Below are 26,065 nucleotides of genomic sequence, written 5' to 3'. Positions count from 1 at the left end.
CATGCAAAAAACAGTAACAGATGTTTTATACTCGTAATACAGTATCTTGAAAGATTTCACAGAATATTTGCTTGTTTTCCAACCATGGCAACAAAATTTTTGTTAAAATAGACAAATCTGATAAATCATAATAAACATGATAAATGAATTATATAGTTCATTCCTGGTAAAATTATGAAAAATTTCAATTCAAATGCAACTATTTGCAGAATGTTTAACCTTACTTGAAATACTTCGTCAAGAGTAGAGGGGGGTCCTTCCTCAGCATATTTCAAAGTGTGTTTTAATGCCAGAAATGGAACAGTTTTTAATTCCAGTCTAGGAGAAAACTGTGTTCAGCAACAGGGCAACAGCTTTAAGGGCTTTCAAGCATTTCGAGCAGAGATGGTCAATTCAAAAATTCTTATTCAATTATTGGCTCTCCATGTGGAATTTTCAGAATTTCATCATTTGGATCCTTTGATCAAATATCATTCATATTTTCACTTCTTTCTTTTCTTTTTTTATACCCCCCGCTTGAAAGGCGGGAGGGTATATAGTAATCGTTAATTCCGCAAAACATGGACTTTGCCATTATAACTATATGGAGGCGGGGGGTATCATTTAGTGAGCTCATCGCTCACAGTACTTCTAGTTTTTGAGAGAGCTCAGATTTTTTTGTAGCCAGAGTTTCTTGTCTTCTGCTCAACATTTGTGAACTGCTTCCCTTTTTCCTACAAGAAGAAAGATTTTCTAAAAATGCCCATGAATGTAAAAACTTAGGACATTTTTTTCTGCATTTTAGTTTCTGAGTTAATATTGCATCATTGGGACTTCCAAATTAAAGCATTCTGAGGTGGAATTTAAGCCTATATAAAATATTCCTTGGCCGCCGTGTTGTACGAGGGGTGACCAAAAAGTTCACGAACTAATTGAATAACTTCCAACTTAAAAGAAACAATATTTGGTTTCAGTGTTGATTATATTTTAAATTAATCCTCTCCAATTTTAATGCACATCTGCCAACATTCTGCTCATGCGCGAATCACGTGATATAGGTGGTCACGTGATCCCCTTCGAAGCATTCTGTCACAAAAGCTGAAAGATTTTTCTGAGTTTTATGTTTCTTTCCATGCAAGTTAATTTTTATAAAAAGAACTTTTCATATGTCAGAAATGGTCAAATCTCAGCAACAGAATGGGTGGATAAGAATTTCCTTTCCAAAAATAAGCATGGCGACCATCAAAACCCAAATCTTCTGTCTTGGGCATATGTTGGGAGAGACGTTTACTCAAGATGGATAGAGAATGGATGCCTCCTTTTTATCATATCTAATATGTTTAAAATCTTAAATAAATGATATCTTAGGTATTTAAAGGGTTTTTATCATACATCATGATTTTTTGATATAACAAGGTTTATATGCTATTTAAATCATCCATAAAATTTTTTTAGTTAGAAAATTAATATTTTGGGTGTTTCAGCGATTCAAAGTTTAAATTTCTTTATATGCATATTTTGATCACTGATGTTGCGTGCCATTGCTCTGACGTCATAGGTGTCAGTCCTGGTCAAGCGAAGTACTTATTGTGTTTACAAAATGGCTCAATGGCTTCGTCTTAAAACCTTACTAGAAATTAAATAATTAATAATTGGTTAATTGATAGATAATTATAGATATAATTTGTGGTGTTTGGATGAAAAATCAGCACAGGAAAGGTTTTAGGAAGTTTTTTTTTACCTTCCAGGGACTTCGTCGGTGCGTGGATTTGTCTCCATTCAGAGTATTCGTTAATGTACGATCACACATTTTTCTGTATTATATAAAATATCTATTTAATGGAAATAGTATTTTTCAAAAAAATAATAAATTGTCAATAGGAATTTTAAAAGTCCGGCACACACATCATGCACTATGTGTTGTGAAGTTCGTAATGGCGCACGGCACAATTGAAGATCGAAGTAGCGCCTTTCTATCAAATGATGTTCATTGCTGGAACAGACAGAAGATACACAAGATCTGTTTATGTATAATTTATTAAAAAAAAAAACGAAGAAAGAAAATGTACAACGACCATTTTTATAATTATTTAAGATGTCAAATGTTAATAATTCGATCTATTTAGTCAAAGCCAGGAGTTGTCATTAATGGCTTCGTCTTCAATGCCCTATCCTCCTTTCACGGTACGTTTTTTGTTTATTTTTCTGTTGTAGAAGTTAATTCATATAAGATTGAGCATCCATAGCCAAAGTTATATTGTCATTATCAAAATTTCTTCAAACCTAGTGGTGTATTCTTTTTATTTCATGCAAATATTTATACTGTAGATGTTTTCTTACGATACGCTTTACGAGGTCTAATTGCCCATTGACACCTATGACGTTTCAGTACCACGTGACCCCTATCTAATTAGTGGAGATTTTCAATCTGAAGATCCTACATTACGGACGTATTATGGCTTAAATATGACAGTTTAAAACATTATTTTATAATTAAACGATAATTATATGTTCCAAGAATATAATAGTGTTTAATTTTTAAGAAATTTTGATGCGTGATAAAACCCCTTTAATAATCATATTATTGTCTTAATATTCAACTGTTTTTCAAAGTGTAAATTAAAGGTCTTCGATAGCTAATTGCTTAATTAAAAACCATTTTTTTTCAAACTTGCTTTTACTGGGCAACAAAACAAGTATCATTTTTAACCATCTGCCTTCCTTCACAAAAACGACCAATCCAATCATTGATTGAATTTATAGCAAGTCATTTTTCTTAATAAACTGTTTACAAATTATTATACACTACTTCAAGGGGTTTTCTAAGATATACCATAAATTCTACAGTCGTTTGTTGAACGAGTATGAGTGAGACAACCATTTTTCATCACAAGTGACCTACATAGTGACGTCATTTTCGCATTGTGACGTCACAATCAAGGAGCAAAACTTAATTCAGCATATGCTATTTATAGATGTATGAGTATGTGTGTACGAAATTTTTTTCTAATCTGAAATGTGGTTTTGTAGATATAGAGATAGTTCGCAAACTTTTTGATCACCCCTCGTAGATCAATCAGGCCTATGAAATTTATGAGCCTCAGTTTATAACTCATGTATGTTACTATGGTTGGATTCCAGCCTTTCCCCCGGGGGTCATAATTTGAAAAATTTAGAATCTACACTACCCCAGAATGCTTCCACATCAGTTTCAGCTTTTCTGGCCCAGTGGTTCTTGAGAAGATGATTTTCAAAGGTTTTTAGCTCACCTGAGCTGAAAGCTCAAGTAAGCTTTTCTGATCACATTTTGTCCGTCGTCCGTCTGTCTGTCTAGCTGTCTGTCCGTCTGTAAACTTTTCACATTTTCGCCTTTTTCTCAAGAACCGCTAGGCTAATTTCAACCAAACTTGCCACAAAGCATCCTTGGGTGAAGGGGATTCAAATTTGTTCAAATGAAGGGCCATGCCCTCATTCAAGGGGAGATAATTGGGAATTAATGAAAATTTGGTGATATGTTTTAAAAATCTTCTTCTAAAGAACCACTGTGCCAGGAAAGATGAAACTTATGGGGAAACATCCTCAGGTGGGCAGATTCAAATTTGTTCAAACCATGACCCCCCGGGGGTTGGGTGGGGCCACAATGGCCGACCAAAGTTTTACATAGAAATATATAGTAAAATTCTTTAAAAATCTTCTGAAGAAGAATAACAAAGCCATAATTGATCATATTTACATGGAATCATCCTCAGGTAGTTTAGATTCAAGTTTGTTCAAATCATGACCCCCGGGGGTAAGGTTGGGCCACAATGGCGGACCAAAGTTTTACATAGAAATATATAGTAAAATTCTTTAAAAATCTTCTTCTCAAGAATAACAAAGCCATAATTGATCATATTTATATGGAAAAATCCTCAGGTAGTGTAGATTCAAGTTTGTTCAAGTCATGACCCTCGGGGGTAGGGCGGGGCCGCAATGGCGTACCAAAGTTTTGCATAGACATATATAGGAAAAATTTTTAAAAATCTTCTTCTCAAGAATAACAAAGCCATAATTGATCATATTTATATGGAAACATGCTCAGGTAGTGTAGATTCAAGTTTGTTCAAATCATGACCCCCCGGGGTAGGGTGGGGCCAAAATGGCGGACCAAAGTTTTACATAGTAATATATAGGAAAATTCTTTAAAAATCTTCTTCTCAAGAATGACAAAGCCATAATTCATCATATTTATATGGAAGCATGTTCAGGTAGTGTAGATTCAAGTTTGTTCAAATCATGACCCCCCGGGTAGGGCGGGGCCAAAACGGCAGACCAAAGTTTTACATAGAAATAAATAGGAAAATTCTTTAAAAATCTTCTTCTCAAGAATGACAAAGCCATAATTCATCATATATATATGGAAGCATGCTCAGGTATTGTAGTTTCAAGTTTGTTCAAATCATGACCCCCCGTGGTAGGGCGGGGCCAAAATGGCCAACCAAAGTTTTACATATAATAGGAAAATTCTTTAAAAATATTCTTCTCAAGAATGACAAAGCCATAATTCATCATATTTATATGGAAGCATGCTCAGGTATTGTAGATTCAAGTTTGTTCAAATCATGACCCCCGGGGCTAGGGCGGGGCCAAAATGGCCGACCAAAGTTTTACATAGAAATATATAGGAAAATTCTTTAAACATCTTCTTCTCAAGAATGTCAAAGCCATAATTCATCATATTTATATGGAAGCATGCTCAAGTAGTGTAGATTCAAATTTGTTCAAATCATGTCAGACCCCCAGGGGTTGGGCGGGCCAAAATGGTCGACCAAAGTTTTTAAAGATATATATAGGAAAATTCTTTAAAAATCATTTTCTAAAAAATAGCAAATCCATGATTGGTCATGGGACTACTTTTGGATTTAAACTTTACAATAAAAAGCCATTTTCTACTTTTTCCTACCCTTAGTGCTCAGGTGAGCGATGTGGCCCATGGGCCTCTTGTCTTGATTATCTCCCCTTGTGAGAGGACTTGGCCCTTTATTTTAACAATTTAAATTCCCCTTTACCCAAGGATGCTTTGTACCAAGTTTGGTCAAAATTGGCCCAGTGGTTCTTGAGAAGAAGTCGAAAATGTGAAAAGTTTACAGACGGACAGACAGACGGACAGACAGACGGACAGACAGCTGGACGGACGGACGGACGACGGACAAAATGTATTTATTTATATTTAATATATAATATTTATTGCTAATTGAATGAATCTAAAAATTTGCAGATATTAAAAATATTCTGAAACAACATTGACAAGATATTCTAATTTTTGTCTCCTTGACCTCATAAACATTATATTACAGCATAAAGATTTTGACTTAAGATTAAGACCTTTCATGATCCTGGGGCCAGAAAAGCTCACTTGAGCCTTCGGCTCAGGTGAGCTAAAAAATATGAATTATCTTTTTAGGACTTACCTATAAGTGTGACATAGATTTACAACCCCAAATCTGATTTATCAGTGAGTACACATGGTGATTTTTGGTGAAATTCCTTTCAATACATTTGGTATTATTTTTTAGGTTCCAGTTGCAAGGAAAGTGATTGAACAAGGAATGTTTGTCAAGCACTGTAAAGTAGAAGTTTATCTTTTGGATTTGAAACTTTGTGAAAATTCAAATATAGCAGACAGTTATTCCATGAGTTTCAGTAGATGTGACACTGTAGGTATGTATAACAGGCATTTATCTTGAGATCTATTGGTTATTGTTCATTACTATAGCTGTCTGATATGCATTGATCATGACTGCTAAGACTAATATAAAAGAAGATAATGCATAGGTAAACTTAATTTTTAGCTCTACTGGTTAGAGACCAGAAGAGCTTATGCAATAGTAATGCGTCCGGCGTCCGGCCGTCTGTCTGTCTGTCTGTCTAGCTGTCTGTCTGTCTGTCTGTCTGTAAACAATTTTTCAAAATGCTACTTCTCCTACAGTTTTGGTCTGATTTCAATATAACTTGGCACACAAGTAGACTACACTAAAATAAATAATTCTGATTATCGATTTTTGATTTCGATGAATGATGTTGCCATGGTTACTAAAAAAAGAAATTTCTGTGAAATACTTTTAAAATGCTACTTCTCCGACAGTTTTGGTCTGATTTCAACATAACTTGGCATACAAGTAGACTACACTAAGATACATAATTCTATATATCAATTTTTGATTTCAATGAACGATGTTGCCATGGTTACTAAAATTGAAAATACTCTAAAAGTTTATTAACAGCTACTCTTACAGCTGTAGTCTTATCGCAATATCTTGCCACAAAAAGAGCTTAATCAAGCATCAGTATTCTATTTAATGCTGTTGTAAAGTTTCAATTCCCAACAGCTACTTTTGTCTTCATTTGTTATATATACAAACCAAAAATAAAATATTTACACACTGCTATTAAACTTTGAGTTTGGAAAACTGAGGACATACAACTGTTCTGCAATTACAAATTGATGAGAGTTATCCCCCCTTTTAAAGACATGTTGAAACATGGGGGATGAAAAACAGATTACAACTTACAAAAGTTATCCCCCTTTAGTTACAATTCACTGAGGGGATGAAATGCAAAATAACATTTTCTTAAAGTTATCCCCCTTTTGTAAATAATAAATACAAAACCTCTTGGGGATGAGATTAAAAAAAAAATTACAAAAACTTGTAACTAGAGGAGGAATTCCTGCCTTAATTTAAGGTAGATTGCGGGTTTACTGTCTACCTGAAAACATACTCTGAAAATTTGTCAACAAAATCCTCTTGTTTCAAATATTTTCCTCCCGAATTTTTTTAAAATTCATATGCGTGGTTATATTGTAATTGTATTTCAAATGCTCTAATGTTGATGAGAACAGGTAACACTATTTCAATGAAATATATTGTAAAATCATGCAGTTTACACTAGTATTCACATTTCATAACCATGCTAGTAAAATTAAAATGAAGCAGGCGAGTTTAATATTACTCAACACAATGAATGTGTAGTACATGTATAAAATTTAGATGATCTATTTACAAAAAAAAAACCGTGTTCTAACTCATTTTCTTGCAAATATTTTTAAAAATATGCAATTTTCCAACAAGTGTAGGAGAAAATTGTTTATATATATATATCGTTAGTGCTACATCATATTTAATATTTCGTTTGTCTGTGCGGCCAAAATAAAATAAAAAATTATCAACAATTCACTTAAGGTGTTTCCACCCTCACAATTTTATAGGTTCAAAGTACAAAAAATGCATTTATTTTCATTAAATATACTCTAAATTTTCCAATTATTGCAAAAAATGTATAGGTTACCATATTATTTAAGATGCGAAACATAATTAAACAGAAGTGTATTTTAACATTAAAAAACGCACTTTTTTGTAAACAGTATTATGAAAATTATGTAAAAACTGGTTAAAGTGCATAATTCTGATGCTGAATTGTTCTTCAATACTTCCTACTTAAAAGATACTTTTGAATTGTGAATATCAGAGTAACTAGTTTACAATAAAGCAAAATCCTGAATGAAGAGATCTTAGACGGAGTTATTGCCCTTGTCAACATTTTTTTAAAGATTGAATAATTGATTAAATATAGAAAATATGCATTTTTTAAATTCTTTAACTTAACAATATTTATTATTACATCTATTGTAAAGCTTTCTTCCGAGAGATATTGTTCTATTAGGTATGAATTTAAACTACTTACAGTTTTTGCAAACACCTATGACATCATAGGAGGGTGGAATTACCTTAAAATAAAGCATGAAATCGACTAATTCAAATTTTTATTGTCAATGTTCATGTAAACATTGTCATACCGTATAAGCAGAATTTTTTGCAAGGATTTAATTATGGCATTATTAGCGAGGGTGCCAAGATCGCTAAAATTGAATATCGCTAAAAATTAATTTCGCTTTACAGTAAAACTCGTTTAGAACGAACACAGATATTGCAAACATTGTCATCTTGGATCCCCAGCTTCTATAAATTTAATAATAAATTTCTTAAATAGTTATATCGAATTACGAATATAGGGAAGTAATTTCATAGGTCCCAGTGACTTTGTTATAACGAGTTTTGCTGTATTTATGATAGATTCTTTAATGAGCTTTTTAAAATCGCTAAAATTACATCTTGCTAAAAATAAACAGACTTGTTTCAGATGCTGGATATGACCTTCATTTTACAGTTGAGTGATGAGGTTAAAGTTTTCAGAGCAGGTCCATTCCCAAGTAACTATAAGCCCTACCTGGACCAAACTTGCATAGATATTGCATCTAGGGATGGACACTACCAGACTTGTTTCGGATGCTGGATCTGACCTACATTATTCAGATGAATGAACAGGTTGAAGTTTTTGGAGCAGGTCCATTCCCAAGGAAATATAAGCCCTACCTGGACCAAACTTGCATAAAGGATGTATCTAGGGATGGGCATAACAGACTTGCTTCAGGTGCTGAATCTGACCTACATTATTCAGATGAGTAACCAAGCTCATGTTTTTGGAGTATCTAGAAATATTGTAACCGGGATGCAAATTATAACTATAAAGAAAATATAATGTAAGATTTGCATTATTTAAACTGATAACATTTGTTGAGGAGAGCTTTGTAATCTTTAATTAGGGCCCCGCAAGGATTTGCGGGTGCCGTATAGTAATCACTCTGTCCGTCCGTCTGTCTGTCTAGCTGTCCGTCTGTCACTCTTCCGTCCACAAATTTTCTGTTTTTTTCTAATAACTTTTTTTGTGGTTGCCCAATCAAGTTCAAATTTGGTATGGTAGTTCAGTAGGCAGAAATACATATTTTGATGCTAAGTTTGGTTCTCTATGTCTTCTGGTTTGGAGCTGGGGTGGTGGGGTAGATTCCTTAACTATGCATAAGAATGAATGGGCAACTTTTTTTATGGTTGCGCAATCAAGTTCAAATTTGGTATGGTAGTTCAGTAGGCAGAAATACATATTTTGATGCTAAGTTTGGTTCTCTATGTCCCCTGGTTTGGAGCTGGGGTGGTGGGGTAGATTCCTTAACTTTATATACGAAAGCATTGGCAAAGAGAGATAACTGCTGAAGATGTTCCCATTGTAAACTGAATGTTGCTATAAGTTCCTTGGGATTAATTAGCTTTCCTCCTGAAGAAAATCCAGAGCATTATCTTAATCTGTCAAATTGAGATGAATTACCACCTCTGTCTGCAAATGAAGTTTGTTTTGAAGTTAAGTCAATTTGGAATGCTATGAACACTCTGAAATGTGGATTTAAATATAAATTTTTATAATTTATTTTTGTTTAATAGTTATGATTTCATTGAATTCTAATAACAAGAAATAGATTAAAGAAGATTTTTTGATTTACTTTTTTCACTTTATGATAATTCAAGAATATTATTAATTTTTAGGATAGTTGTATAAAAACCCCATTCTATCATTAATACTGAAAAAGTTCTTATTGTAACATAAGAAGAAAATGATGAGAGAGGTACAATTAATCCCTTGGGATTAATTATCTAGCCTGCTGCAGAAAATTTAGTAGGCTTTTCTTTATCTGTCACTTTAAGATTAATGAAAACCTTTGTCTGCAACTGCTGTTTGTTTGAAGTTAAGGTCAAGCCTTCATGATATTTGCATTCATTGAAGGCTGGCATTTTATATACTGTAAATCGTTTTAATTCCACGGTGTTAAAATTTCACGATCTTTCAAAAAGTTCCAATTGCGATGGTTTTAAATTCACGTCGCTAAAAATTAATTCAAATTTTCGTATAAGCATTTAAACGTTTGTAAAACTAATAATAGCATTCACGATGGGTTTAATTTCGCGGAAAAAAGATAAATCGCGAACATAGCGAAATTAAAACCATCGTGATTATTTGCCAATCTACAGTAACACAAGCTTCATAATTGTTTAAATATACATTCAGTGTTAAGTTGTTCTTTACTGCCTAATGTAAATACAAGGATATTATTTTCAGGTTTTTGAATATTCAGGAATTATCTTGAAATTTTAAGAATACAGTTGCTGTTGCTGATTCTTCGTACATTTTTTAATCATTCCATAAGCTGCACCCTATTAATTCTACCCCATGGCGGGGCCCTTGCTGACTGGTCAGTTTTCTAGTTACCTATGTTTTCTTTTTACAGGTGATGTTGAAAAGGTGATTAGAAAAAAATTCAACATATCAGAAAATAAAGAAGTTCGACTCTGGAACAAATATATGAGTAATACATATGAACACCTCAGTAAACAAGAACAGACTCTGCAGGAAGCTGGACTGTACGCTGGACAAGTTATTGTTGTAGAGCAAAAGAATGAGGATGGTTCATGGCCAAGACAGACCAAAAGGTTAACTATTCCCCATTTATTTGAATTGAACTAGGTTACAGTGAGTCCAATAATCTGAGAATTTTTAGCTCACTTGAGCTCAAGTGAGCTTTTCTGATCACATTTTTTCTGGTGCCCATCTCTCTGTCTGTCCTTCTGTCTGTAAACTTTTCACATTTTCGACTTCTTCCCCAGAAACACAGGGCCAATTTCAACCAAACTTGCCACAAAGCATCCTTAGGTGAATGGGATTAAAGTATGTTCTAGTGAAGGGTCATGCCCTCTTTCAAGGAAAGGTAATTAAGAAATATGAAAATTTAGTGGCTGTTCACTTCTGTGACACACCAACAAAATCTAGCCTGGATGCGAGTGATTTAATCGAAATATTTACAAATCGGTGGCACTTAAAATTTAAATAGAAATATGAAAAGAAAGAGGAATATGTAACAATTTTATTGATGTATGCACATCCCATGTTTTATTCTTCTTTAGGTAAATGATCACGCGAAGTTTAAGAGAGGTGAGGCAAATGACGAAAAAAGAGAAAACTTGCAAGCCTTCTCTCTTTATATGTATCAGTGGAAAACGATATTTTTAAAAATGGCTTATAGAGACAAAAGGGTCACATAACAAATACCAAGTAGTGCATATTAGACTACCAAAATAGGACAAATGTGTGTCGAGCCCAGATTTAAAAAGAATAAAAATTGAAAATGGGGGTCGGGGGGTCAAGCCCCCAAGTGCCTGGTTGATGCATCTTGAATCCTCAGAGAATGTCAGCTTAAATGTAGGTCACAGTGACTTATTAGCTCACCTGAGCCGAAAGCTCAAGTGAGCTTTTCTGATCACATTTTGTCCGTTGTCCGTCCTTCCGTCCGTCTGTCTGTCTGTCTGTCTGTCTGTCCGTCTGTAAACTTTTCACATTTTTGACTTCTCCTCAAGAACCACTGGGCCAATTTTGACTAAACTTGGTACAAAGCATCCTTGGATGAAGGGTAATTTAAATTGTTAAAATGAAGGGCCAAGTCCCCTCATAAGGGGAGGTAATCAAGAAAAGACAAAAATAGGGTGGGGTCATTAAAAAATCTTCTTCTCAAGAACCACTGGGCCAGAAAAGCTGAAAATTATGTGGAAGCATTCTGGGATAGTGTGGATTCTAAATTATTCAAATCATGACCCCCGGGGGTAGGGCGGGGCCACAATGGGGAATCAAAGTTTTACATAGAAATATATCAGAAAAAATCTTTAAAAATCTTCTTCTCAAGAACCACTGGGCCAGAAAAGCTGAAACTTATGTGGAAGCATCCTGGGGTAGTGTAGGTTCTAAGTTGTTCAAATCATGACCCTCTGGGGTTGGACGGGGCCACGACAGGGAATCAAAGTTTTACAAAGAAAAATATAGGAAAAATCTATGAAAATCTTCTCAAGAAGCACTGGGCCAGAAAAGCTGAAACTTACGTTGAAGCATCTTGGGATAGTGTAGATTCTAAATTGTTCAAATCATGACCCCCGTGGGTTGGGCGGGGCCACAATGGGGATTCAAAGTTTTACATAGAAATATATAGGAAAAATCTTTAATCTTCTTCTCAAGAACCACTGGGCCAGAAAAGCTGAAACTTATGTGGAAGCAACCTGGGGTAGTGTAGATTCTAAATTGTTCTAATCATGACCCCCCGGGGTAGGACGGGGCCACAATTGGGAATCAAATTTTTACAATGGGGAATCAAAGCTTCCTATGGTAGTGTAAATTTCAAATTGTCTAAATTATGATCAGTGGGGTAGGGTGGGGTCACAATATGTATTACAAGGGGGAAATCTGGTAAAGAACGGAATGGTCAACGCTTCTCAGGTGAGCGAGGTGGCCCATGGGCCTCTTGTTTTTAAAATCTTGAGAAGAAGATTTTTAAAGAATTTCCCTATACATTTCTGTGTAAAACTTTGATCGGCCATTGTGGCCCCCTACCCCCCTGGGTCATGATTTGAACAAACTTGAATCTACACTACCTGAGGATGCTTCCATATAAATATGATCAATTTATCATTCATGCCTTTGTTATTCTTGAGAAGAAGATTTTTAAAGAATTTCCCTTTGTACTTCTATGTAAAACTTTGATCAGCCATTGTGGCCCTGCCCTACCCCAAGGGGTAATGATTTGAACATGATTTCTTCTGATATTCTTGACAACATCAAAGAATGCAAATATAAGTAATAAACAACAATTATTCAGTGAACATGGCATTATAAATAGCAAAAGCTCTGCTGGCATATTTTCCATGATGTGCTAGCACGCATCCTGGAATATACCAGCGGAGCAATTGCTATTCATCACGCCATGTTCACTGAATAAACTGATTTCTGCTTCCCTTTTTTAGCTACAATGTGCAGGTTAGCAATGTGGTATGGGCCTCTTGTTTAAGACTTATATACTATATACACTTGGCTAGAATCATCAAACTTTGTCAATTGATGCAACTTGGATCCTTGGAATATATATCAACCAACAAGTAGGTCACCATGACCTACTTTGAAATTTTATTGCTTTATTTGGGTATTCCAGTTTTAATTGGCCTAAAATCATCTAACTTTGTCAAATTATGTATCTTAATTGAATTGTGGGAATATTTCAACTGAAAGAGTAGGTCTTGAGTGAAAGCAACAGGTAGATCTTCCACTGGATCTGCAAATAGGACAAATTGCCCTCGAGTCAAGGTCATGCCACATTCTAAATAATCTTTTAAAGGTTATCATTCTGCAATGTTTCAGCAGTAGAAAGACCTTAAAGGAGTGTACAGTTCCTCTGATAGTGACCTTGAATTCGTACAATTGATACTCCGTCAAGCCATGTGACACACTCTGCAACTGGTTATAAGCAAGCCCCATCTGTATGTTACAGACTTGAAATCAACAAGCTCATAGAACCATTTACATTAATAGGTTCATATAACAAGCTGAAGCTGCTTTACAGTTTTTTTTAGCTCACCTGCATTTGTTGCCTTCATACCCAGTTAATAACTGTATAATATCTTCTCAAAAAATGCAAATCCGTAATTTGTCATTTTGATAAGGAAGGATCCTCAAGTAGTGTAGATTCAAGGTTGTTAAAATGATGACCCCTGGGATATGTTTTTAGCTCACCTGAGCCGAAGGCTCAAGTGAGCTTTTCTGATCAAAATTTGTCCGTCGTCTGTCGTTGTCGTTGTCGTCGTCGTTGTCGTCGTCGGCGTAAACTTTTCACATTTTCATCTTCTTCTCAAGAACCACTGGGTCAATTTCAACCAAACTTGGCACAAAGTATCCTTGGGTGAAGGGGATTCAAGTTTGTTCAAATGAAGGGCCACGCCCTTTTCCAAAGGGAGATAATCATAAATTTGTTAAAAATTAATGGCATTTTTAAAAAATCTTCTTCTCCAGAACCGCTGGGCCAGGAAAGATGAAACTCATATGGAAGCATCCTCAGGTAGTGTAGATTCAAGTTTGTTCAAATCATGACCCCCGGGGCAAGGGGGGGCCAAAATGGCCGACCCAAGTTTTACATAGGAATACATAGGAAAAATCTTTAAAAATCTTCTTCTCCAGAAACACTGGGCCAGGAAAGATGAAACTCATATGGAAGCATCCTCAGGTAGTGTAGATTCAAGTTTGTTCAATTCATGACCCCCAGGGCAAGGGTGGGGCCAAAATGGCCGACCCAAGTTTTACATAGGAATATATAGAAAAAATCATTAAAAATCCTTCTCAAGAACCACTGGGCCAGGAAAGATGAAACTCATGTCGAATCATCCTCAGGTAGTGCAGATTCAAGTTTGTTCAAATCACGACCCCTGGGGCTAGGGTGGGGCCAAAATGGCCGACCCAAGTTTTACATAGGGATATATATAGGGAAACCTTTTAAAATCTTCTTTTCAAGTACTTCAAAGCTATGATTAGTGATATATATATGGAATCATCCTCAGGTAGTGTAGATTTTAGTTTGTTCAAATGATGAACGCCTGGAGGGGGGGGGGGGGGAGTAAATTCAAGCCCGATGTGCTCAGGTGAGCGCTGTGGCCCCTGGGCCTCTTGTTCAAAATTTTCAAGAACCATATTGCTAATTTTAACAAGACTTGTTATGAAATACTGGTATCCTTGGGTGAAGGGAAGTTTTAATAGTTAAAATTTTTCCGCCTTATGAATATACAATTTTTTCAAAGAATAAAACATTCAAATGACTCGGAACAACATACATGTACATATGCGGTACGTTCCCGTCAGCTCACTTACGAATTATCATGAAATAATTCTTGAGGTTTACATACATCAACTTCAAATAAACTTTTTTTAAAAGGGGGAATGAAGTCAATAAACACATGCTGTATACGCACATGTACGATTATCAACACTGAGGTCAAGTCATGTAAGGTGGCTGATCAACGCACACCTGTCCGTTCAAACATAAGAAAATCAGTGAATCTTTCACAAGAAAACAGCAAAGTAATTTTCTTTTTTTATTTTTTACATGGCATGAACTTTTGCTGCCACGTGTAAGTGTAATTTTTCAGAGATTAAATGTAAATGATTTTGATGACCTGATTCTTTTTGATATGCGCGTCGTGAGTTTCTAAAAATTAAATATTTAAAGCAAATAAATATTTTAAACTTAATTGATTTGGAGTTAATTTCCGTGTTAATATGTCATTTACAATTCAATTAATTATACCAGTATAAACACAAAGGGATCTGAAAAACTTCAGTAAAACACGGGTCTTAAAAATTGACGTTTCTATAATTGGATGATTGACACATATCCGCTTGAGGACAATACCGTGTGGCACATGCCGTTATCTCTAACTAGGGGGAGAAAACCTAGTTTGAGGTAAGGACCTTTATGCAAGAAAAATTATTTTTCCAAGAATGAATTTATTATTTTGTGAATTCTTAAAACATCTTTGCATAATTTAGGGTGTGTACATATTTCAAGGATAGATATGCATAGAAAATGCATGTATATTTAACATGTAGGCCTATACCTACGTATCTAATACTGTATTACCTTTCTCATATCCTCATTTATTTAGTGCAGTTTCATTCCTAAATACACTTTAAGTACATTGTGATAAATTTCTGCAGAAAAAATGTGTCCACGTTCATAGCGTAAATTAATACCACACAGATAAAAGTACATCTACAGTATGTAGGAAAAATCATTAAAAATCTTCTTAAGATCATTGGGCCAGAAAAGTTGTAACCTATGTGAAAGCATCCTGGGATAGTTTAGATTCAAAATTATTCAAATCATGACCCATGGGGGATAGGGCAGAGCCACATTAAGGAATCCTCAGTTTTACATTGAAATATACTAGTACAGTAAAAACCATTTTAAAAAAAACTTCTCAAAATGCATTGGGCCAGAAAAGCTGAAACTTATGTGGAAGCATCCTGGGGTAGTTCAGATTCTAAATTTTCTCAATCATGACCCCTTGTTGTAGGATGAGGACACAGTAGGTATTACAGGAGGGGGGGGGAATCTGGTGAAGAACAGCAAGGCCAAAGTTACTCAGGCACATTGGGCCTCTTGTTTTAAAATCTTCTCAAGTACAACAATCATTTGTTATATTATATTTACCCCCCCCCCCCCCCAATCTTTTCAATACTGAACTTATTTGTGTTTTTGCCGAGCCAATGAGCTCAGGTGAGTGATGTGGACCATGGACCTCTTGTTGACTTTAATTTCATGAAGTCTGTTACAATTTTAGAACAGAAACAGATTGCAGTCATAACAAAACCTCATTCAACAGCTACTCGACTAATGAACATGATTCTGGAAGAGGAACTGTTGCTCCTGGACTGTGTGGATTGGCAAATTTAGGAAATACATGTTTCATGAACTCTGCAATACAGGTATTCCTAAAATTTAAGATAAAATAACAAGTCTCAATAAGGCATTACCTGTGGTCCCCGGTTACATGTCAATTTTGTAAGCTTCATTAAAAAATTAAAGCTTGTAGTATTTGCTCCAATTTTCATGCCCCCCTCCTTCAAAGAAGGGAGGGCATATCGCTTTGCTGCTGTCTGTCGGTCTGTTGGTCCACTTAGTTTCTGTTCATTTTCTTCACAACCCTTGCACATACTGAAATGAAATTTGGTATACAGATATATCAGATAAATATCTAAGTCAATTTTTAGCTCTACTGGTCAGAGACCAGAAGAGCTTATGCGATAGTAAGGTGTCCGTCGTCCATCCTTCTGTCTGTCCGTCTGTCTGTAAACAATTTTTCAAAAGGCTACTTCTCCTACAGTTTTGGTCTGATTTTAATATAACTTGGCACACAAGTAGACTACATTAAGATACATAAAATAGTGCATCGGTTTTTGATTTCGATGAACGGTGTTGCCATGGTTACTAAAAATAGAATTTTCTGTGAAATTCCTTTAAAACGCTACTCCTTCTACAATTTTGATCTGATTTCAATATAACTTGGTACACAAGTAGACTACACTAAGATACATTAAATAGTGCAACGGTTTTTGATTTCGATGAAAGGTGTAGCCATGGTTACTAAAAATAGAATTTTCTGTGAAATTCCTTTAAAACGGCTACTCCTTCTACAATTTTGGTCTGATTTCAGTGTAACTTGGCACACAAGTAGACTACACTAAGATATATTAAATAGTGCATCGGTTTTTGATTTCGATGAACGGTGTAGCCATGGTTACTAAAAATAGAATTTTCTGTGAAATTCCTTTAAAATGCTACTCCTTCTACAGTTTTGGTCTGATTTCAATATTACTTGGCACACAAGTAGACTACACTAAGATATATTAAATAGTGCATCGGTTTTTGATTTCGATGAACGGTGTAGCCATGGTTACTAAAAATAGAATTTTCTGTGAAATTCCTTTAAAATGGATACTCCTTCTACAATTTTGGTCTGATTTCAGTATAACTTGGCACACAAGTAGACTACACTAAGAAACATAAAATAGTGCATCGGTTTTTGATTTCGATGAAAGGTGTTGCCATGGTTACTAAAAATAGAGTTTTCTGTGAAATTCCTTCAAAATGCTACTCCCTCTATAGTTTTGGTCTGATTTCAATATTACTTGGCACACAAGTAGACTACATTAAGATACATAAAATAGTGCATCAGTTTTTGATTTTGATGAACGGTGTTGCCATGGTTACTAAAAATAGAATTTTCTGTGAATTCCTTTAAAACGCTACTCCTTCTACAGTTTTGGTCTGATTTCAGTATAAATTGGTACACAAGTAGACTACACTAATATACATAATTCTGTGCATCGGTTTTTGATTTCTATGAACGGTGTTGCCATGGTTACTAAAAATAGAATTTTCTGTGAAATTCCTTTAAAATGCTACTCCTTCTACAATTTTGATCTGATTTCAGTATAACTTGGCACACAAGTAGACTACACTAAAATACATAAAATGGTGCATTGGTTTTTGATTTCGATGAACGATGTTGCCATGGTTACTAAAAATAGAATTTTCTGTGAAATTCCTTTAAAACGCTACTCCTTCTACAATTTTGATCTGATTTCAGTATAACTTGGTACACAAGTAGACTACACTAAAATACATAAAATGTTGCATCGGTTTTTGATTTCGGTGAAAGGTGTTGCCATGGTTACTAAAAATAGAATTTTCTGTGAAATTCCTTTAAAATGCTACTCCTTCTACAGTTTTGGACTGATTTCAGTATTACTTGGTACACAAGTAGACTACACTAAGATACATAAAATAGTGTAACGGTTTTTGATTTCGATGAAAGGTGTAGCCATGGTTACTAAAAATAGAATATTCTGTGAAATTCCTTAAAAACGCTACTCCTTCTACAATTTTGGTCTGATTTCAGTATAACTTTGCACACAAGTAGACTACACTAAGATACATAGAATAGTGCATCGTTTTTTGATTTCGATGAACGGTGTTGCCATGGTTACTTAAAATAGAATTTTCCGAAAAATTCCTTTAAAACGCTACTCCTTCTACAATTTTGATCTGATTTCAGTATAACTTGGTACACAAGTAGACTACACTAAGATACATAAAATAGTGCATCAGTTTTTTATTTCGATGAACGATGTTGCCATGGTTACTAAAAATAGAGTTTTCTTTGAAATTCCTTTAAAATGCTACTCCTTCTACAGTTTTGGTCTGATTTCAATATTACTTGGCACACAAGTAGACTACACTAAGATACATTAAATAGTGCATTGGTTTTTGATTTCGATGAACGGTGTAGCCATGGTTACTAAAAATAGAATTTTCTGTGAAATTCCTTTAAAATGGCTACTCCTTCTACAATTTTGGTCTGATTTCAGTATAACTTGGCACACAAGTAGACTACACTAAGATACATAAAATAGTGCATCGGTTTTTGATTTCGATGAAAGGTGTAGCCATGGTTACTAAAAATAGAATTTTCTGTGAAATTCCTTTAAAACGCTACTCCTTCTACAATTTTGATCTGATTTCAGTATAACTTGGTACACAAGTAGACTACACTAAGATACATAAAATAGTGCAACGGTTTTTGATTTCGATGAAAGGTGTAGCCATGGTTACTAAAAGTAGAATTTTCTGTGAAATTCCTTTAAAACGGCTACCCCTTCTACAATTTTGGTCTGATTTCAGTATAACTTGGCACACAAGTAGACTACACTAAAATACATAAAATGGTGCATCGGTTTTTGATTTCGATGAACGGTGTAGCCATGGTTACTAAAAATAAAATTTTCTGTGAAATTCCTTTAAAATGGCTACTCCTTCTACAATTTTGGTCTGATTTCAGTATAACTTGGCACACAAGTAGACTACACTAAAATACATAAAATGGTGCATCGGTTTTTGATTTCGATGAAAGGTGTTGCCATGGTTACTAAAAATAGGATTTTCTGTGAAATTCCTTTAAAACGCTACTCCTTCTATAATTTTGGTTTGATTTCAATATAACTTGGCACACAAAAAGACTACACTAAGATACATTAAATAGTGCATTGGATTTTGATTTCGTTGAACGGTGTTGCCATGGTTACTAAAAATAGAATTTTCTGTGAAATTCTTTTAAAACGCTACTCCTTCTACAATTTTGGTCTGATTTCAATATAACTTGGCACACAAGTAGACTACACTAAGATACATAGAATTGTGCATCGGTTTTTGATTTTGATGAACAGTGTTGCCATTGTTACTAAAAATAGAAATGTCTGTGAAATTCCTTTAAAACACTACTCCATGTACAGTTTTTGTCTGATGGCAATGGCTTCTTTTCTCATCCTTTGTTATAAGTACAAACCAGTAGAGCCACAGTCTCGACAGAGACTTCTGGTTATTTTGGGTTTGATCGCACCATTTTTAGCTCTACTGGTCAAAGGCCAGAAGAGCTTATGTGATAGTAATGCGGCCGTCGTCCGTCCGTCCATCTGTCGACTGCCCCTCTGTCTGTCTGTTAACAATTTTTTAAAAATGCTACTTCTCCTACAGTTTTGGTCCGATTGCAATATAATTTGGCACACAAGTAGACTACACTAAGATACATAATTCTGTGCATCAGTTTTTGATTTAGATGAAAGGTGTTGCCATGGTTACTAAATATAGAAATTTCTGTGAAATTCTTTCAAAATGCTACTCCTCCTACAGTTTTGGTCCGATTCAATATATCTTGGTACACAAGTAGACTACACTAAGATACATAATTCTGTGCATCGGTTTTTGATTTCGATGAATGGTGCTGCCATGGTTACTCAAAATAGAAATTTCTGTGAAATTCTTCCGAAATGCTACTCCTCCTACAGTTTTGGTCTGATTTCAACATAACTTGGCACACAAATAGACTATACTAAGATACATAATTCTGTGCATCGGTTTTTATTTTGATGAGTGGCAAGAATCATTTTTAGCTCTACTGGTCAGAGACCAGAAGAGCTTATGCGATAGTAATGCGTCCGGCGTCCGTCCGTTTGTCTGTCTGTCTGTAAACAATTTTTCAAAACGCTACTCCTCCTACAATTTTGGTCTGATTTCAATATAACTTGGCACACAAGTAGACTACACTAAGATACATAAAATAGTGCATCGGTTTTTGATTTCGATGAACGGTGTTGCCGTGGTTACTAAAAATAGAATTTTCCGAGAAATTCCTTTAAAACGCTACTCCTTCTACAGTTTTGGTCTGATTTCAATATAACTTGGCACACAAGTAGACTACACTAAGATACATAAAATAGTGCATCGGTTTTTGATTTTGTTGAATGGTGATGCCATGGTTACTAAAAATAGAATTTTCTGAGAAATTCCTTTAAAATGCTACTCCTTCTACAGTTTTGGTTTGAATTTAATATTACTTGGCACACAAGTAGACTACACTAAGATACATAAAATAGTGCATCGGTTTTTGATTTAGATGAGCGGTGTTGCCATGGTTACTAAAAATAGAATTTTCTGAGAAATTCTTTTGAAACGCTACTCCTTCTAAAGTTTTTGTCTGATTTCAATATTACTTGGCACACAAGTAGACTACACTAAGATACATAAAATAGTGCATCAGTTTTTGATTTCGATGAGCGATGTTGCCATGGTTACTAAAAATAGAATTTTCTGTGAAATTCCTTTAAAACGCTACTCCTTCTACAGTTTTAGTCTCATTTCAGTATCACTTGGCACACAAGTAGACTACACTAAGATGCATAAAATAGTGCATCGGTTTTTGATTTCGATGAATCGTGTTGCCATGGTTACTAAAAATAGAATTTTCTGAGAAATTCCTTTAAAATGGCTACTCCTTCTACAATTTTGGTCTGATTTCAGTATAACTTGGCACACAAGTAGACTACACTAAAATACATAAAATGGTGCATCGGTTTTTAATTTCGATGAAAGGTGTTGTCATGGTTACTAAAAATAGGATTTTATGTGAAATTCCTTTAAAACGCTACTCCTTCTACAGTTTTTGTCTGATTTCATTATCACTTGGCACACAAGTAGACTACACTAATTTACATATAATAGTGCATCGGTTTTTGATTTCAATGAACGGTGTTGCCATGTTTACTAAAAGTAGAATTTTCTGTGGAATTCCTTTAAAATGCTACTCCTTCTACAGTTTTGGTCTGATTTCAATATAACTTATCACACAAGTAGACTACACTAAGATACATAATTCTGTGCATCGGTTTTTGATCAGTACAAACCAGTAGAGCTACAGTCTCCACAGAGACTTCTGGTTCTATTTATTGCTGTTTTAAAGTTTCAAGTCCCAAATGCTACTTTTCTCTTCCTTTGTTTTAAGTATAAACCAGTAGAGCTACAGTCTCGACAGAGACTTCTGGTGGACAGAATTATGCCCCTTGGACTTAGAAAAGTCAAATTATTAGCAGTTTCTGTTCATTTTCTTCACAGAGGTTGCACATACTGAAATGAAATTTATTATACAAATATATCAGATGACTATCTAAGATAATTTATGTTTTGGGTATGATCGCACCATTTTTGACAGTGGCCCTTGGACTTAAAAAAATTCCATTTATTTGCAGTTTCCATTTATTTTCTTCGCAGAGGTTGCACATACTGAAATGAAATTTAATTAGTATACAGATTTATCAGATGAATATCTAGATCAAGTTTTGTTTTGGTTACCATTGCCTCATTTTTGACAGAGTTATGCCCTTTGGACTTACGTGTTTACTTTAGAAAGTGACGCATGTAGCTCGTATTTGAAAAATACAATCACCAACTTTCATCTTTTTAAAGTTCAAAACAAGGTTCTCAAAACTTTGGTGAATATCATTTATGTCAATTAAACTTTGATGTTTTTCCGGGACAAATTTTAATTCTTATGCGTGTAATTTCAATTTTTCTTGGACATTGCAAAAAGCACACGAATCCATCTAATAGCAGACCTGTTTACCTATATCGTTGTCTCTCAGTATTTTTGATTAGATTTGCCTGTGAGATTTGGAATTTCCCAGTAAGATTTCACTTTCCATCAATTTTACAAATATTAATGGAGAACAGCTACTTTCTGATTACTAAAACATGTCTTTGTTATTTATTCCACCGCCAAACTGACATAGCTTCTGTGTTGGAAATCTTTTTTTAGCGATTAAAACTCATGAAACTGAAACAGATCATAACGACTATTGTAAATTATTGTTTAACGCCCCTCACGAGAATTTTCCACTCATGGAGATGCCACCACTTGCAGGAGGAGAGCTCCAAACTTTGTCATTAACCTGGCACTCAGAGCCATTGAGTAGGTGGGAACTTTTTCTTGCCAAAACCTACTGCGACATGGTACCTCGGTTGATACGGCCTCATCCTAAGAACCGGTATCCATGTCCCACAGTGGAATTTGAACCTGCGACATAATGATAAATTTCTTACTTCGCAACTCTTGAGCAGACCCTCTAACCACCAGATCATAACAATAAAGTATGAAGATACTTTAGAAGGATTTATCGCCCTTGTCAACATTTTTAAAGATTGAATAATTGATTAAATAAAGAAAATATACAGTCATCTCTTAAATTTCTTTACTTTAAAATATTTATCATTGCACCTATTGAAAAACATTATTCCAAAAGATATTGTTCTATTGGGTATAAATTTAAATTAATAACAGTTTTTGCAAAAACCTATAACATCATACAAGGAGGGAAATACCTTAAACAATATTAATTTAGCTAATTAGTCTTAAAAATTTAATCTATACAAAATTGATTTTAGAAATAGAAGGCTGGCCATCAAATGACATAATTATGCTATATAAACTGACCAGTAGTTCTTCTGTCTATAATTCCCAAAGGATACAGATAAGAGCTGCTTGATCAGAGATGCTCTACAGAAATGATTGAGACAGTTACTTAGCCATCCTACATTAATTGAACTCATTAATTAATCTTTAACTGGATGCATGTCTACTAATTACTGCCAAGGGATGAATGGATCTTAACTATCTGCTTTGTAGTGCAATCAAAATGCATAATTAAGACATTTTGAAATTATAAATCTGAGAAAAAAACAAAGATTTTGTGTAAAGGGAAAAATGATGTTTTGTTCACATTTATCAACCGCAGTAAGTCATGCATAGTTTGAGATTTCCGGTGTTGCGAGAGCGGGAGTGAAAGAAAAATGGCAGTTTCCGGTAAACATTTCAAAATATGGTACAAATTTTCATTTCCCCTGAATTTTGATGTACGGCTGTGAGCCCAACTGAATGGGGTCAAAAATATGTGACATTTTGTGTACCATCAGTATATTATCACATGTATGTGTTTACAAAAAAATGTACGATTTTTTTTTTAGCTCACCTGAGCCGAAGGCTCAAGTGAGCTTTTCTGATCACATTTTGTCCGTCGTCCGTCCGTCTGTCCGTCTGTCCGTCTGTCCGTCCGTCCGTCCGTCTGTAAACTTTTCACATTTTCGACTTCTTCTCAAGAACCAATGGGCCAATTTTAACCAAACTTGGTACAAAGCATCCTTGGGTGAAGGGGATTTTAAATTGTTAAAACGAAGGGCCAAGTCCCCTTACAAGGGGAGATAATTAAAAAAAGACAAAAATAGGGTGGGGTCACTAAAAAATCTTCTTCTCAAGAACCACTGGGCCAGGAAAGCTGAAACTTATGTGGAAACATCCTTGGGTAGTGTAGATATTAAATTGTTAAAATCATGACCCCCGGGGGTAGGGCGGGGCCACAATAGGGAATCCAAGTTTTACATAGAAATATATAGAACAAATCTTTAAAAATCTTCTTCTCAAGAACCACTGGGCCAGGAAAGCTGAAACTTATGTGGTAGCATCCTTGGGTAGTGTAGATATTAAATTGTTAAAATCATGACCCCCTGGGGTAGGGCGGGGCCACAATAGGGAATCCAAGTTTTACATAGAAATATATAGAACAAATCTTTAAAAATCTTCTTCTCAAGAACCACTGGGCCAGAAAAGCTGAAACTTATGTGGAAGCATCCTTGGGTAGTGTAGATATTAAATTGTACTAATCATGACCCCCAGGGATAGGGCGGGGCCACAATAGGGAATCCAAGTTTTACATAGAAATATATAGAACAAATCTTTAAAAATCTTCTTCTCAAGAACCACTGGGCCAGGAAAGCTGAAACTTATGTGGAAGCATCCTTGGGTAGTGTAGATATTAAATTGTTAAAACCATGACCCCTGGGGGTAGGGCGGGGCTACAATAGGGAATCCAAGTTTTACATAGAAATATATAGAACAAATCTTTAAAAATCTTCTTCTCAAGAACCACTGGGCCAGGAAAGCTAAAACTTATGTGGAAGCATCCTTGGGTAGTGTAGATATAAAATTGTTAAAATCATGACCCCTGGGGGTAGGGCGGGGCCACAATAGGGAATCCAAGTTTTACATAGAAATATATAGAACAAATTTTTAAAAATCTTCTTCTCAAGAACTACTGGGCCAGGAAAGCTGAAACTTATATGGAAACATCCTTGGGTAGTGTAGATGTTAAATTGTTTAAATCATGACCCCCGGGGGTAGGGCGGGGCCACAATAGGGAATCCAAGTTTTACATAGAAATATATAGAACAAATCTTTAAAAATCTTCTTCTCAAGAACCACTGGGCCAGGAAAGCTGAAACTTATGTGGTAGCATCCTTGGGTAGTGTAGATATTAAATTGTTAAAATCATGACCCCCGGGGGTAGGGCGGGGCCACAATAGGGAATCCAAGTTTTACATAGAAATATATAGAACAAATCTTTAAAAATCTTCTTCTCAAGAACCACTGGGCCAGGAAAGCTAAAACTTATATGGAAGCATCCTTGGGTAGTGTAGATATTAAATTGTTAAAATCATGACCCCCGGGGATAGGGCGGGGCCACAATAGGGAATCCAAGTTTTACATAGAAATATATAGAACAAATCTTTAAAAATCTTCTTCTCAAGAACCACTGGGCCAGGAAAGCTGAAACTTATGTGAAAGCATCCTTGGGTAGTGTAGATATTAAATTGTTAAATAATCATGACCCCCGGGGGTAGGGCGGGGCCACAATAGGGAATCCAAGTTTTACATAGAAATATATAGAACAAATCTTTAAAAATCTTCTTCTCAAGAACCACTGGGCCAGGAAAGCTAAAACTTATGTGGAAGCATCCTTGGGTAGTGTAGATATAAAATTGTTAAAATCATGACCCCCGGGGGTAGGGCGGGGCCACAATAGGGAATCCAAGTTTTACATAGAAATATATAGAACAAATCTTTAAAAATCTTCTTCTCAAGAACCACTGGGCCAGGAAAGCTGAAACTTATGTGGAAACATCCTTGGGTAGTGTAGATATTAAATTGTTCAATAATCATGACCCCCGGGGGTAGGGCGGGGCCACAATAGGGAATCCAAGTTTTACATAGAAATATATAGAACAAATCTTTAAAAATCTTCTTCTCAAGAACCACTGGGCCAGGAAAGCTGAAACTTATGTGGAAGCATCCTTGGGTAGTGTAGATATTAAATTGTTAAAATCATGACCCCCGGGGGTAGGGCGGGGCCACAATAGGGAATCCAAGTTACATAGAAATATATAGAACAAATCTTTAAAAACTTCTTCTCAAGAACCACTGGGCCAGGAAAGCTGAAACTTATGTGGTAGCATCCTTGGGTAGTGTAGATATTAAATTGTTAAAATCATGACCCCCGGGAGTAGGGCGGGACCACAATAGGGAATCCAAGTTTTACCGAGAAATATATAGAATAAATCTTTAAAAATCTTCTTCTCAAG

At 35.2% G+C, this 26,065-nt stretch overlaps 1 protein-coding gene across 1 annotated transcript in view; it reads left to right on the top strand.

Annotated features, from left to right (window-relative positions):
• Nucleotides 1–26,065, top strand: part of LOC134253117 (ubiquitin carboxyl-terminal hydrolase 15-like) — a 73,182-nt gene that overhangs the window by 25,948 nt on the left and 21,169 nt on the right. The window contains exons 3-5 of the mRNA XM_062735627.1: nt 5,535–5,679; nt 10,133–10,334; nt 16,047–16,191. Of these exons, the coding sequence (XP_062591611.1) occupies nt 5,535–5,679; nt 10,133–10,334; nt 16,047–16,191 (492 nt within the window). The remainder of the gene's footprint in view (nt 1–5,534; nt 5,680–10,132; nt 10,335–16,046; nt 16,192–26,065) is intronic.

Source organism: Saccostrea cucullata, unplaced genomic scaffold (genome assembly GCF_032062105.1).
Source record: "Saccostrea cucullata isolate Sc308-1 unplaced genomic scaffold, CSIRO_AGI_Scuc_v1 ctg3804, whole genome shotgun sequence".
Lineage (NCBI taxonomy): Eukaryota > Metazoa > Mollusca > Bivalvia > Ostreida > Ostreidae > Saccostrea > Saccostrea cuccullata.
This window is presented reverse-complemented; position numbering and strand designations above follow the sequence as displayed.